Source organism: Manis javanica, chromosome 6 (genome assembly GCF_040802235.1).
Source record: "Manis javanica isolate MJ-LG chromosome 6, MJ_LKY, whole genome shotgun sequence".
Taxonomy (NCBI): Eukaryota; Metazoa; Chordata; class Mammalia; order Pholidota; family Manidae; genus Manis; species Manis javanica.
Window position 1 is genome coordinate 17,940,144 of NC_133161.1, and position 15,129 is coordinate 17,955,272.

The window sequence follows — 15,129 nt, forward strand, 5'->3', positions numbered from 1 at the left end:
TTATTTCACTGAGCATAATACCCTCAAGCTCCATCCATGTTGTTGCAAATGGTAGGATTTTTCTTCTTCTTATGGCTGAGTAATATTCCATTGTGTATATGCACCACATCTTCTTTATCCATTCATCTACTGATGGACATGTAGGTTGCTTCTATTTCTTGGCTATTGTAAATAGAGCTGCGATAAACATAGGGGTGCCTGTGTCCTTTTGAATCTGTGATCCTACATTCTTAGGGTAAATTCCTAGAGGTGGAATTCCTGGGTCAAATGGTACTTCTATTTTGAGTTTTTTGAGGAACCTCCATACTGCTTTCCACAATGAACTAATTTACATTCCCACCAGCAGTGTAGGAGGGTTCCCCTTTCCCCACATCCTTGCCAGCATTACTCATTGCTTGTCTTTTGGATGTTGGCCATCCTAACTGGTGTGAGGTGATATCTCATTGTGATTTTAATTGGCACTTCTCTGATGATTAGTGATGTGGAGCATCTTTTCATGTACCAGTTGGCCATCTGAATTTTTTCTTTGGAGAAGTGTCTGTTCAGATCCTCTAGCCATTTTTTTCATCGGACTATTTTTGCTTTTTGGGTGTTGAGACATGTGAGCTCTTTATATATTTTGGATGTCAACCCCTTACTGGATATACCATTTATGAATATATTCTCCCATACTGTAGGATGCCTTTTTGTTCTGATGGTGTCCTTTGCTGTACAGCAGATTTTTAGTTTGATGTAGTCCCACTTGTTCATTTTTGCTTTTGTTTCCCTTGCTCGAGGAGATGTGTTCATAAAAAGTTGCTTGTGTTTATATTCAAGAGAGTTTTGCCTATGTTTTCTTATAAGAGTTTTATGTGGAAGAACGGATTTTTATAAGTTCTTACTCCACTATTCTGTAAGTTTCCCAGGCCCACTTCTTGAAGGAAGGAGCACCAAAGAATTTGTGGACATATTTTAAAACCACCACATGGCATCTATACTCAGAACTGAAATCCAGTCTCACCTGCCAACCTGGCCCAGAGCTGCCATCAGCAGTTATGAGATTTAGCAATGGAATTAAAAGGGTGGGGAGGCCCATCGTTTGCTGAGCGCTTTCTTTACAGCTGAACCAGATGCTTTTCCAGGCGAGCTTGTCCTCTCTTTGACCCCTTGGAAAACCTATCACCTCTGTAACCACCTGCCAGCCTTGCAAGGTGGGGAGGCATCTACATTCATGGAAGCCTGCTCGATTTTATAAAGGAAATCCAAGTGCAGCCCACGTACCAACTGTTGATAAGACAATCTGCCAGCCTCTTGGGACCTTTACTCTGCTCGGCTTTCCCCGTGAGGTTACCCGGTGTGCCTGGATGGTGCCCTACCAATTGGCAGCCATATTCTCACTTTTGGCCAGGCCTTCCAGCACTTATTGTGTAGTCCATGGTATCCTAAGAGATTTTATAATGTCTTTAACACTGACAACGAGGAAGTATCCATGGCTGTCACAGGAGTACTTGGGAATTCTGACTTTGCGCATTTGACTTAGAAGTCAAATTTGCCTTTGGGTAGTTACAGCTGATGTTCAATGTAATAACTAATAAGTAGAAACTCCACCCTACTGACCAAGCCATGTTTCCAGAAATGAATGGCTGAAACTAGCCTAATTACCTATCTTTCACAGTGGAGGGGTTTTTAAGCGCAGCCAGGTTAGCAGCTCACTGGAGCCAGACAGTCTTGGTTTGTGTCACACGTATGTACTAGAGTGATATTACAGGGGATCTTTCCTGTTTGATCTAATAAGCCTGATTTTCTATGGAGAAAGAAGTTGAGAAATTTTCACTTTGCCATACACTCACTGGGAGGAATTGGCAGCCACACAGTAGAGGGGCAGAAGGAGAATAACCAGAATGTACATGCCAGACCTTGCCCTCCTGGCAATCCTGAACTAGGCAATGTGGCAGATTAGAGATGGCTGCAAATTCTTTGATATTCTTCCTATTGAGGGTAGGAGCTATTACTGGCTATCACTTTTTGACCTTTAAAGTATGGCCAAAGTGATGCTAAGCTAGTTTTAGGGCTAGTCTTTAAAAACACTAGCAGTAGATTAATGATACCAAAAAAAAAAAAAAAACCCCAAAAACAAAAAACCACTAGCAGCTTCTGCCTTGGTCTCTTGGTGCCCTGAGACATCATGTAAGTTCAACCACCCTGCTGAAGAGACCACATGGCTCTGAGACTACGCGGGAGGAAAGGGGCCCAGCTGAATCCAGCCCTATAGCCACCCCTGCCGAGGTGTCCAGTATGTGAGCGAAGGCATCTTAGATGCTCCGGGCCAGCCCAGCTGCCAACTCAAGGCCACCGAGTTACCCTGCTTGATGCCACATGGAGCAGAAGAATTGCCCAGCTACTCTATGTCCAAGTTTCAGATCCACAGAATAATGAGATATAATACAATAATGTTTAGTTTGTTAGTTTGTTACACAGCAATATATAACTGCAAGAGGGAGTCAGTGCCCTTCCGGGAGAGTATGTCTTACACATGAGCAAAGCACCTGATAGGTTAGACCCTGACTCTTCTTTAGCTGCATGTCAGTGGGTGCTCATAGACCCTCTTAGGGTGCCAGGACTTGGGGTCTGCCCTGTGTGTCAGTGGATAGGGATCCTAGGTGCCTGCTTGGGGTGCAAACTGGCCACACTGAAGTAGGGTCCTCTTGGTGGGGAGCAGATCTTGGGCTTATAACCACAAATAAATATCTAGAAGGGAAATTGTTGAGTCATGGATACGTAAATTTCTAAGCTTTTTGCTATACACTGCCAAATTGTACTCCGGAAAGGACCTACCAATTTCTAGTTCCTTCTACAGTCTATGAGTGCCTGCTCCCTGGCCCCTCAGTAGCACTGGCTATTATCAACTGCAGTAGTAATTGTGATCTTACAGGTAATGTCATCCGTTTGCACGACCTCAGCTTGTTCATCTTTGCATCCATTGTGCCTGGTGTAGTGTCTGGAAAGAAGTAGGTACGCAATAAAGATTTGTTAAATGAATAAAGTCTCAAAAGACTGCAAAATCTATTCCTCCAACCCAAAGCCCTCCCCTGTTGGTCTATGTATTTTTCTAGATGTCCCACAGGTGCCTCAAATTTATCATCCATGCAGTCCTTCACCTCCAACCCTGCTTCCTCTCCCCACACGGCGATCCCTGTCTCACTGACGGGCCCATCAGCTGGCTCAGTTAGCCTAGCTAGAAACTTGGGAAACTTCCTTTGCCCCTTTGCCTCTTCCTCTTACTCCTCCCATCCAACCATTGATCATGCCTGCCAAGTCTATTCATTCTTCACCAGTGCATTCATTCTAAAAGTACCTCTTGATCATTGACTGTGCGCCAGGGACTTAGTACTGGAGATACTGAGAATAAAATATACAAAATCTCTGCCCTCATAGACCATTTTAGTTGGGGAAGATTATAAAAAATTAACAAATTACATAGGATGTCAGATGGTGGTAAACGCTGTGGAGAAAAACTAGGCAAGAAAGGGTGACAGGGTCTGGGAGGGAGGCTGCGGTTTTAAGTAGGTAGACAAGGAAGTCTCACTTAGGAGGTCAAATTCAAGCAGAGACCTGAAGGTGAGGGAGCCCCGAGGCTTTTAAATACCTCCTGAATCCATCCTCTGCTCTCCATCTGCCCTGCCATGGCCCTAGTGTAAGCTACCACATCTTTCGCTCTTGGATTATTACTAGTCTTATGGCCATCCATCTCCCAATTCATTATCCACCTTTCCCCTAGGGTGATCTTTCTCAAGGCAAAGCCTGATTCCACACTCTTGCTTAAAACTAGTAGTTAGCCTAAACTCCTCAAGCTAAAAATCTGATAATCCATTAGTACACGTTCTGGGAGGGCAAGATCTTCCCCAAGCTTGCATCCCCCAAGTCCCCTGGACAGCCACAGCCACTTTGAGCTCCTACTGATAAGCATGGCACTGAACTTTTAAAAACCTTCATAAGCTCCTCTCTTCTCATTCCATAAAGAAAAAACGGGACTTTTTTGTTGTTGATTCTTTTTTATTTCGCCTTGAAATGCCTGTTAGAGAACCTGGATCCCTTTAAAAGAGCCATTCATTCAGGAAGGGTAGGTTATGGGGCTAGAAGAAACTTTCTAATCAGTAAGGTAAGAGCTAATCATGCAAATCAGGGGCATTTGTAGCTGAACTAAGTGGGGGGGCTGCAGCTTTACATTATTCATAAGCTATAGGCTGGCGGCATGGCCCTGGATATCAACGGCATAAGTTATATGGACTTTAGATCTTGGTGTGATACGGGCACAGACTCTGCACTTGGAGAGTCAGTTTGCAGCAAAAGGGGTTGGGTCTGGCAGGGTGTGGGGGGCTCTGCGTGCTACGTCATGGGGTCTCTGGGTCAGGTTTTCTGAGTGCAGGAGACTGAAGTGGAGGGCTCAGTGGGGCCAAGGAGCACCATATCCCTGGGGCCCACCCCGGCCTCGGTTCTGGTGAACCGAGTTAGAGTCCTCGTGCTATCTAGCAGGCTGGGACTACACCTGGGGTCTGCCTTGCAAATTCAAGCTGTAGGTCCCAAGGTCACATGAACCACTCAGTGCAAAGCTGTGTCTACAACTAGGACAATGACAATTAGTAGGTGTCCTATTTTGGGGCATTAGAGGAACAGAAACTGCATCAGAGGGGTGGGATATTAATGAGGGCAGGATAGCCTTTGCTCTGTTAGTCTCCCTGACAGATGCTGCCTTCAAAGACCAGACTCAGGGGCATCCTTCCAGAACCTGCTCTCCACAGGTGGCCATGGCAAACTTTCCAAGCATTGCCATTTAAATTTGAACAGTACCAGAGGATGGGCTAATTAGCAATGAGAGGGGTTAAAAAGCATGAGAGGCGTAAAATGTGTTCAGTATATAGACTTGAGCACCTTTTTTCATGAATGAATTTAAATATAAGTAAATCTGGTACTTGACAGTTAAGGAGCCAAACTTCAGGTCCCAGATCTCCCATAATCAACAGAGAACTGTCTCCAGATTTGCCAAGGTGAGTCTGATCCTGCTGACAAAACTCTGCGGTGTTTACCTAGGAGTAAACGTTCCAATAATGGCAGTGGCCAGAGAGTAGGGACAGAGTGGGGACTTCACTGAACTTACAGAGCATGCTCAGACAGCTTTTGTCTCCCCTTGCTAATAAAGGCTGTAGCACACTGCCTGCTAGCACAGCTGTGGGGAGGAGGCACATTACTTCTCCTCACTCCTTATGGTTGAAGGCTCCTGACGCTTACCGAAGGAACCCGATAGACAGGAATGCCAAATTGGCTTAGATCTGTGCTATGGCCTGAATGTTGGTTTCTCCCAAAATGTGTACACTAAAATCCAAATCCCCATTGTGATGGTATCAGGAGGTGGGGCCTTGTGGAGATGCTAAGGTCATGGGAGTGAAGCCCTCATGAATGGGGCTACTACCCTTGCAAAAGACCCACAGAGCTCCCTAGTCCCTTCCACCCTGTGAGGAGCCAGTGTGAAGGCACCATCTGTAAACCAGAAAGTGGGCCTTCACTAGACACCAAATCTACCCTTGTCTTGATCTTGATCTTGGACTTCCTAGAACTGTGGACAACACTGTTCTGTTGCTTATAACCTACCTAGTTTCTGATATGTTGTTGTATCCAGAATGGACTAAGACAATCCATCCTTTGTGCAGGGGTGGGATGTGGGGCAAATTACTTGGATATACTCACTTCCCTTCAGAACTTTGAGGAGGGTCTGGAATGGCATGTAACCATCTCAGGGGGCTGCTGGGGCAGGACCTGCATCATAATTCACATCTAGGAAACATGGGAATGAGAATCCAAGAAAATAATGGTTAATAAAACTGTGATGGGAAGCTTCCAAAGAAAAAGGGGCTGGTCCAAGTGAGATGATTAGATCTCAGTAAAAACTTAGGAGCAGAGATGTATGGCCTCTTTCTTAGGAGTTCTTAAGCATTAAAAACAGTTAATTATAATAATATTATATTTTGTCTGTATGTATTAGACGGATATGGAGGCTTCCCTGTGAATAGTTAGAAACACTGAAATAAGACCTATGTATATGGCTCCCTAATACCAAAGAGGTTAAAACAAAGGAAAGAGGCAAAGAAAGAAAAAAACAGAAGCAAACTAGGAGGGGGGGGGGTGTCACTCCCTGGGTGAACATCCCTGTTGCTTCGGTCTCTAAAGCAAACGTGCAGGTGGAGCACTTGACATTAGCAAAGCACCATTTCTTCTCCCCAGAGACTCTAAATTTGGCTCCTATTCCCATCACTCCACTCAAATAGTTCTCTTTGATGCCAATAGTTTCATCCCTTAAAAGAACTCCCTTGCTTTTTTCTGCTTTCTGCCTCGCAGTCAGCCTCTTTGTTGTGTGTATTAGGATACTCAAAGTTATGTTGTAGTAACAGCCCCCAAATTTCAACAGCTTAAAACAAAGATTCTGCTTACATCACATGTCCACTGCAGGTCAGCTGGGGCTCCGCTCTGCACCCTTTCCTTCTGGGACCTGAACACACTGAGCAGTCATCGTCTGGACTGTTGCTGGGAATTACAGCAGAGGGGGCGTGAGCTCTGGAGGGCTGCACACAGGTAATTAAATGCTTTGATTGGGAAGTGGCACACTTCTATTCACAGCTCAACACCACTAATCACATGGTCTGCCACGAAACTAAAAAAAGCCAGGAAATGCAATCCTACTATATTCCTAGAAAGTGGAAAATAGGAAATACTGAGCATCTGATTAAAATCTCAGACTTTTATTTCATATAATACACTTATAAACCATTCCTCCAAACGCTATATATGTGTAATTTCAGGGGATGCAAAGGTCCTATATATCTACTGACTCCCAGCAAGGTTAAGAACAAATAATTAAAGAAACAATGTGCCAGGCCTCCTTACCTTGTTGGCTAATTTTCTTGACTATACTCCGCTGACCCTCCTCATACATCTGAGGGTTTTCCTTTCTTGCTTCATTTTCTTGAACTGTAGAGTTTGCCAAAATGCACCCCTTCATCTGAAATGCCCCATCATCACCCTGGCGCTAAACTTTCTTCAAGACTGTAGTCCAGGTCTACATCTCCCATTAAGCTGGGTCTGGGTAACAATTGTTTATAATCATGATTCCTCCTTCTTTCCTCAAGCATTCAGTCTGAACCACATAGTGGGCTTTCAGTAGCACTGCACTGGCTCTCCATATCCCAGAGGTGCCTCCTGTGTGCTGCTCGTTGTTTCCCTTCTACCCCTCTGCTTGGCAGCCTAATGGTGTGGGGCACATTTGGGCTCCCAAATGCACAGTTCCTGGGGTTGGCAGTCAAAAACCTGCAGCCTGGTGCTGGCTTAGTCACTAAGAGTCCCACTCTCTTCTTCTGGACCTCCTCGCTTGACCCCTCAGGAAAGTGAGATGGTTGGGACAAAAGCTCACTCAAGTTCTATCCAGCTCTTGTGAATCCACCACAGGGTCAGCTACAAAGAAATGAATTGCTGTCATTGCTCTACCCCGAATTAGAATAAAAGGAGTATCCCCTCCCTCTGCTACTTTCCAGGAAGATTATCTGAGGACTGCTCCTGAAGCCCAGTTTGGCTAACACACTTCTGTTTCAGGGCAGAAAATGAAGAGGGAAGGAAGAGAGATCCTTGATATAGCGAAAATGGAAGTTCCATGGCCAGGATCCTCACCTGATCCTAATCTACTCACCCACTGTGTACATGCAATGATGTAAAACTTAGCCTACTGCATAGGCACATGGTTGTATATCCATTGGCAATAAGTCATTATTGCCTGTGTTGCTATAAAAAGAGGTTCACCCAGTGCTAGAAGAAAGGAGAGCAGAGGCTGGAGGCGAGAGCAGAATCTGGGGCAGAGGCAGCACCTGAGACAGACTTGCTACTTTCAGACCACCCTGGAAGTGGACAGGACTCTAGAGGTTGACCTGCCACCATGAGGATAAAGCGTGGTATAAGCCCATTTTACCCACAATGTTCCACTGTCATTTTTCAGTCTCAGCAAATCCAGAGTGAACTTGCCCAGAGCTGAAACCCCCTTCAGCCTGGAGCTACATTTGGGAAATTCCCTTAATCTGGCTACTGTTTTGAAAGGTCTCAGATCTCCCAGTGGAAGAAAGAAAAAGAGACTGGTATTTGGAAGAAAGGGGAGAATTTTCCAACCTGGAGTGTCAGATTCCTCAAGTTGAGAAGAGATGGGCTGTAGATTCCACAGTAGCTCCAGCTGCACCAGCCTGTGGTGCCTCCCAGGAGCAAAGCCTTGGGTGGCCTGCAGAGGTTGGGCTGGATGAAGCCTGGGGACACTAGGGAGAAGCTGTGTCCCTGGAGCAGCAGCATTTGAGGGCATCAGGTCCAGGGCAGAGGTAACAAAGTTAGGGTGACACACCGATGACGATATAGTCTTGCCCCATGTTCCTGACCTGCCGGACTGTTGGCATAACCAAAAGGAAGGGAAGCCTCTCCCCAGCCTCCCTGTCAGGAAACCCCAAAACCATTCTTGAGATTAGACTTTTGCTGAGAATGTCAGGTGGGACCTCAGCACTAGATTTGATTTAGGAAAAAGAAAGTGACACTCACTCACCTCCATTGCACAGAGCAATTTGTGAACTTATCAGAGATCCACGATCCGTCATTTCTCAGCACAGGCAGGCTCAAACCCCAGGCACGAGGCCATTATACCTGTTCAGGACTGGTCCCTAAAGGTCCTGGAGCCTCAGAGTTCAATGAGGTGCACTTAATACATTGGCAGGCAATGAGAGGCAAGCTCACTAACAGCTGAACAGGAAGCAGGTTTGAGGAACCAGACGCCTGGGCAGTTCCTGTGTGGGAGAGGGGACTGAAACAATGGAACAACAAAATCGGAGCCTCCTGTTGCTTGGGGGCTTCAGGCTTCCAGATACAGCAAGTGGCTCCCCCGGACCCCTCCTGGGCATAGCCTAAGCCTTTCTAAGGATGTGCCCCAAGAGGGTGGCTGCACTCCTACACATCATCAAAGCAGGCTTTCTAGATATTAAGTCAACAGCTCCTCAAAAGAAACTGGCAAGACAATACCAGCATTAGCATATTAGAATATTATTATGTATATGTAATACTTATTAAGTGCCAGGTGCTGAATACCTTTTACTTTATGCAGCAACATTGTTGGATAGGAGCTATATTATTATCCCATTTCACAGGTGAGGTAACCGAGACCTAGACATTTAATAACTTGTGCAACATCAAACCACCTGTCAGTAAAGGGCTGAGGTGACTTTCTGAGCCAAGGCACAGCAGACTCTAAAATCTGAGCATTTAGCCCCCATCCCCAAAGGCCACTCCAATTTTTGGCCCAGGTGTGGGTCACCTTCAGCCTCCAGCTGGCAGGGCTCAATCCCTGCGCCAAAGGTTTTTGTTTCTAGGAGAAGTGCAGATAAACTGGCCACAGGGGCTAAGGGGAAGCAGAGAGGAGAGTGGGAAAGGGAGCCCCAGATTCATTCCAGGAGTGGCTCCCTCCTGGGGCTGCAGGAGAGGGCAGAGCAGATGGAGGGTCAGCCTACCAGAGGATGTCACTTGGCGCTCACATGTTTATCATGCGAGGTCCCCTCCCTGTGCCTTGCCGGAGGAGGGGCATTGGCTTAGAACAGGGTCTAGAGGGGCTCCGAGCAGGAACTCCACTGGAGGAACCCATTGGGTCACATGCTTAATCTGAGCCTTAGTTTCCTCTTTGAAGTCGGGAAGATAACAGGATCTATCTCATGGGATTTGGGGGAGGTTTAAAAGTAATAATGTGGTAAATAAAGCATTTACACAGCGCTTGATACATATCAAGCGCTCCGTTCATGGACTCTAAAATAATGTACTAGCAACCATAAAATAAAAATAACACAAAACAGGTACTAATGTTTCCTGATCTTTCCCAGTAGATAAATCCTTGTGAAAGAAAACTCAGCCTGGTAGGTGATTACATAAGTTTGGAATGAGGAGATTGCCAAATCTCCAATATGATCTATTGCACATTCAGCGGGAATCTGAGGCCACATTCTAAATAAGATTGAGTATAATGGGAACTACACTTACCTTGCAGGACCTACCTTTTTTTTCCCATTCTACATACATACATAAGCTGTATGTACATTTAAAACTACATGGGCGGCCTTCATGGGTCATTGTGTTCTCAGGGTCCCAGGACTCCTGCTCCAGGTGTGTCAATGTTCCAGCAATATTTTTAATTATGGACATAAGTCTCAGGCCCAGGTGCATTAAAGCAATTCCTCAGATCATGCACAATTCATCATACTCACACCTAGTTCCATTAGCAGACATTCTTCTCTGGTGTTTGCATCTCAATTCATTTTTAAAGAAATTTCCAGCTCAATTCCAGTGGCTTTTGCATCTCATTACACTCTCGATAATTAGCAATATCTCATTACTCCCTGGCTCCGTTGGAATAGGATTAGTTGTTTTCACGCATAAACCTGTGCTGTGCCTTAGACGGCACCTCTTCAAAATTCCAGGCAGGCCTTCTGCCCCAGCCAAACCAGGACAACTACTTGCAGCTGCGTACACTTCATTACACGTTCCATTTCAGGAAAAGACTCGGCTGTTTTTCACATCTGGTAACACGCTTATTAATTATGTACTTCTCAGAACAACTGTGCCTAATTAGGACAGAGTCGAAACCTTTGCTGAGCCCAACCATTCTTTGTTTTCTTGTTCTTGGTAGCTCATTACCCTCCCCCCAAATTATGCCCAATTTGTTTTACATCCCTGACACATTAAGACAATTGCTCTCAGTGTGTGTGTATTTCAGCACACACTCTGCTTTCCTCACAAAATCTTGTTGATCAGGACACTCCTTATTTTCATATCCAGCTGGTCTTCTCATCACATTTGCCCCAGTGGAGTAGAGTCTAGCTTGGGCTTGTGAAATCCTGATCACTCTGTTCCTTCCTGTGAAATTTCTGTGCTCTGGTCCTCGGGATGTAGCCACAGCTCTGCATCAGAGCAAGAATCCTGAACACAATTGGCCTCCACACATTCACAGAGCCTACCCTTTTCCATCAACAAATGGTAAAGAAAGGGCAAACTTCCCGGCTCTGTGCCAAGCAAAAGAAGGCTTGAGTTTCTGGAAGGGCAAAGCTCGGAAGAGAGCAGCAAAGGGTCAGGCTGAAGAGTTCAGTCCTCAGTCCTGAATGAGATGTTTTCCTAAATGAAAGGGTAGTTTTGGCAGATGGAGTGGGTGATAAGGACTCTGGGGAGGACAACATCAGAGTGGAAGTTGCAGAACTCTTTGAAGTATAAGCTCCATTGCACAAGGGACTGTCCCTTTTGCTTGCCACTGCATGAATCCCGTATCACCTGAGTTGTAGCAGGTGATTGTATCTTTGTGACTGACTGACTGCATTAATGCTAAGAAATTCATGGAAACAACTTGACAGTAAAAATCATCAAGGTTTGAAAAAGGCATCCCACAGTATGGGAGAATATATTTGTAAATGACATATCCGACAAGGGGTTAACATCTACAATATATAAAGAACTTACATGCCTCAACACCCAAAAAGCAAATAACCCAATTAACAAATGGGCAGAGGATATAAAGGGACAGTTCTCCAAAGAAGAAATTCAGATGGCCAACAGACACATGAAAAGATGCTCCACATCACTAATTTTCAGGGAAATGCAAATTAAAACCACAGTGAGATATCACTTCACACCAGTTAGGATGGCCAGCACAGAAAAGACTAAGAACAACAAATGCTGGCGAGGATGCAGAGGAGGGGGAACCCCCCTACACTGCTGGTAGGAATGTCAGCTAGTTCAACCATTGTGGAAAGCAATAAGGAGGTTCCTCAAAAAACTAAAAATAGAAATACCATTTGACCCAGGAATCCCACTCCTTGGAATTTACCCAAAGAATACAACTTCTCAGATTCAAAAAGACATATGCACCCCTATGTTTATCACAGCACTTTTTACAATAGCCAAGAAATGGAAGCAACCTAAGTGTCCATCAGTAGATGAATGGATAAAGAAGATGTGGTACATATACACAATGGAATACTATTCAGCCATAAGAAAGAAACAAATCCTACTATCCTACATGGATGTTGCTGGAGGATATTATGCTCAGTGAAATAAGCCAGGCAGAGAAAGACAAATGCCAAATGATTTCCCTCATTTGTGGAGTATAACAATGAAGCAAAACTGAAGGAACAAAACAGCAGCAGACTCACAGACTCCAAGAAGGGACTAGTGGTTACCAAAGGGGAGGGGTGTCGGGGGGTGGGTGGGAAGGGAGGGAGAGGGGATTGAGGGGTATTATGTTCAGTATGCATGGTGTGGGGAATCACGGGGAGAACAGTGCAGCACAGAGAAGGCACATAGTGAATCTGTGGCATCTTGCTGCAGTGATGGACAGTGACTGCATTGGGGTATGGGTGGGGATTTGATAATATGGGTAAATGTAGTAACCATATTGTTTTTTCTTGTGAAACCTTCATAAGAGTGTGTATCAATTACACCTTAATAAAAAATTAAAATAAATAAATAAATAAATAAATCAAACTACCACAGTCTGTCATTGCCAGGCACCTTTGCTCTGCCAAGCTGCCTGGAAAGGTCTATAAAAAAAAAAAAAATCAGGGTTTGGTTGCCAATTCAACTTCATGTACTTGAGTTTTTCCTCGCAAGCTAGGAAACATAAATTAATGACTCTCAGGCTGAGACATCATTTAGGCAAGAAGGTGGTCCTGGACAGGGGCTGGGGCTTTTGTGAATGAAGTTACACTATCCACATCCATTTGACCCTCTGTTGAATGTGCCATTAGCTGTTCTTGACCTGTTGAAGCATAAAGACGTGTACCATCCGATGAAGAAATTTGGTCCTTGAATGTCCTGGACAGACGCTTAGATGCCTTTTTCTGTGGGAAGTGACATTTTTCAATTATATTGTTATTGTAAGCAAAGCAGGGATTCTACTAAATGCCCCCCTGAAGCAGCTCATCTCTGCCAGTTCTCAGTGTTGTTGGCATTTTACTCAGTCCAAACCCATGCCCCTTTCTGCAGCCAGTAACACTGCCCTAAGCAGCCCCCCACCCACCCTGAGCTCCTACAGCATTGCTTTCACCCCTCTGGGGTTATTCGCCTGGAGCCGACAGGAAGAAAAGGTACATAGTAACGCAGGGAGGCCAACCCTGGCAGGTGGCTGAGAGGAGGCTTCCAGACCGGAGGGCCAGCCCTAGACTCCCCTCACCCCTTCCTCCCATGCCTACTTCTTAAATATACTACTTTATAGGATGTTGTTCAGGGGCACCTTGTTTTTCAAGGCTGTCCCTGACATAGACCAACTTCTTCCCAATCAGGCCTCTCTGAAGCTGCACCAATGTATAACTTCCTCCCAGAACCCCCGGGATGACCATCTTCCAGCTGTCTGCTGAATTCCCTTCAAAGCTGCCCCACTGTGTGGCCTAATTTCTAACACAGCCCTGAGTATACATGTTAGGATTTTGGTTAGAGTCTAGTTTCCATACTCTGACTTAAAGGTACATAATAAGGGTGTCCGCATTGTTGAGTATCGGCCCTCATGCCTAGCAGAGTCTGGCATATATCAGGACCTCAGGGAATGTCTGCTGAATAAAGAATACAAGAAAAACAATACACAATATTTGAGCTTCTCAAGACATATTTTAATTTTCTGTTTTTCTGACCAAGACCAAAATTGTACAAACAGTTGTAAGATTTTGGACCATCCTAGTGTGAGGCATGTCTGTGTGGTCAAGTCCTTCCTGCCTTCCTTTCCTTATGTGTCCAGGTGTGTCCCAGTCAGTACATTGCTTTCTTTGGTGACGTGTCAACCCTGGGTAGCAAGAGCACTTGGAGACCTGGGGACAGTGGGGAGGTCCACTGTGCCAGGAGCGGTGAGTGCCCACATCACCTGAGAGCATTTCAGAAATGGACTCAGCTTGTGGGCACAAAGAGGAGATACGTCACATCTGTCCCATCTTCCTTGCCCTCCACTGAGCGGACCTGGGCTACTTCCGAGAGGTGAGAAAGACCTAGGGGCTCATAAGGAGAGTAAGTAAGCATCTAAAAGTCATTCACACCCAGACCCAGTTTCAACTGACATTAAAAGTTTTCCAACCATCATTTTGTCCTGGGAAGTGGACAAATCAAGAAGAGGGTTGGATCACTTTTCAATCTTCCATTTTGGCTACTGGCTCTTTATTTTTGATACCACAAAATAAAAACAGAGGCAATAAACCAACCTATAATCTGTGTACAAGCTACTGCATATAAAATTTTCCCAGGGGTTGGGATGGAAGGACTTTTCCCCCTAACCCTGAAGAGGTCCTGTTTTGTTAGGGAAAGCTGTTGAAAACTACAGCCAGCTGAGAAGCCATTGATTTGATCTTGGCAATAGAGGAAGAAAGCAATCCATATACGCTTATTTCATGGAACTGTAAACTGATAAGGTCAAGAGAGTAAAAACCTACTGGTTTTAGGAAGGGACTAACACTTAGGTAGCCGTCTATTTTCAAAAGACCGCTGGTATTAGTAATTCATGCATTCATTTGTTCAGAGTCCAATTTGACACAACGTTCCTTCCCATCCCACCCTAACCCCTTTGGAAATGACTGCAGTAAAGTGGACATTTAATCAAAACATCTGTACTGCAGATTCAATTTAGAATTTATACGAAAAACCAAAATTAAAGGGACAAAAAAAATCCTTACACCTTTTCTCCATGAAAGCATCAGTGCAGAGAAAACGAAGTCAGCTCAGAACATACCAAATAACAAATCAAGGAAAGAAGTATGACTAAGGAAAGAAAAATGCCCACTCCCCCAGCTGCCCCGCTCCCAGCCCCTTCCCCCAGCAGTGCACTGGGTTAAACCGTAGTTATTTTCTTATCCTTGGTGGCTTGCTTGATGGCAGCCTGCTCGCAAATGATCTCCTTGAGCCTCTGCAGCCTCATGTTCTGAGTGGTCTGGTCTCCCACCCCCGTCTGACTGCGGTGCAGCAAGGTCAGCGCGTGAATGTACTCCAGCTCCGTGTACTTCACGCCCTGGTCCACCACCAGGTTCAGGAGCTCATCGGCCGTGTTGTATAACATCTCGTAATACTGCCTGC

General features: G+C 45.2%; 1 protein-coding gene and 1 long non-coding RNA gene across 2 annotated transcripts in view; both read right to left on the reverse strand.

The window, feature by feature from the left end:
* Nucleotides 1-2,450: 2,450 nt before the first annotated feature.
* LOC140850064 (uncharacterized) lies at nucleotides 2,451-6,765 on the reverse strand. Its single transcript, XR_012132805.1, has 3 exons — nucleotides 6,463-6,765; nucleotides 5,722-5,808; nucleotides 2,451-2,977 (listed from the first exon to the last, which is right to left on the reverse strand). It is a non-coding gene; the product is annotated as an uncharacterized lncRNA (long non-coding RNA).
* Nucleotides 6,766-13,663: 6,898 nt separating this feature from the next.
* EXOC4 (exocyst complex component 4) overlaps nucleotides 13,664-15,129 on the reverse strand; it is a 778,194-nt gene continuing 776,728 nt past the window's right edge. Inside the window, exon 18 of the mRNA XM_037019539.2 lies at nucleotides 13,664-15,125. Coding sequence (XP_036875434.2) covers nucleotides 14,888-15,125 — 238 coding nt within the window. The 3' untranslated portion in view covers nucleotides 13,664-14,887. The remainder of the gene's footprint in view (nucleotides 15,126-15,129) is intronic.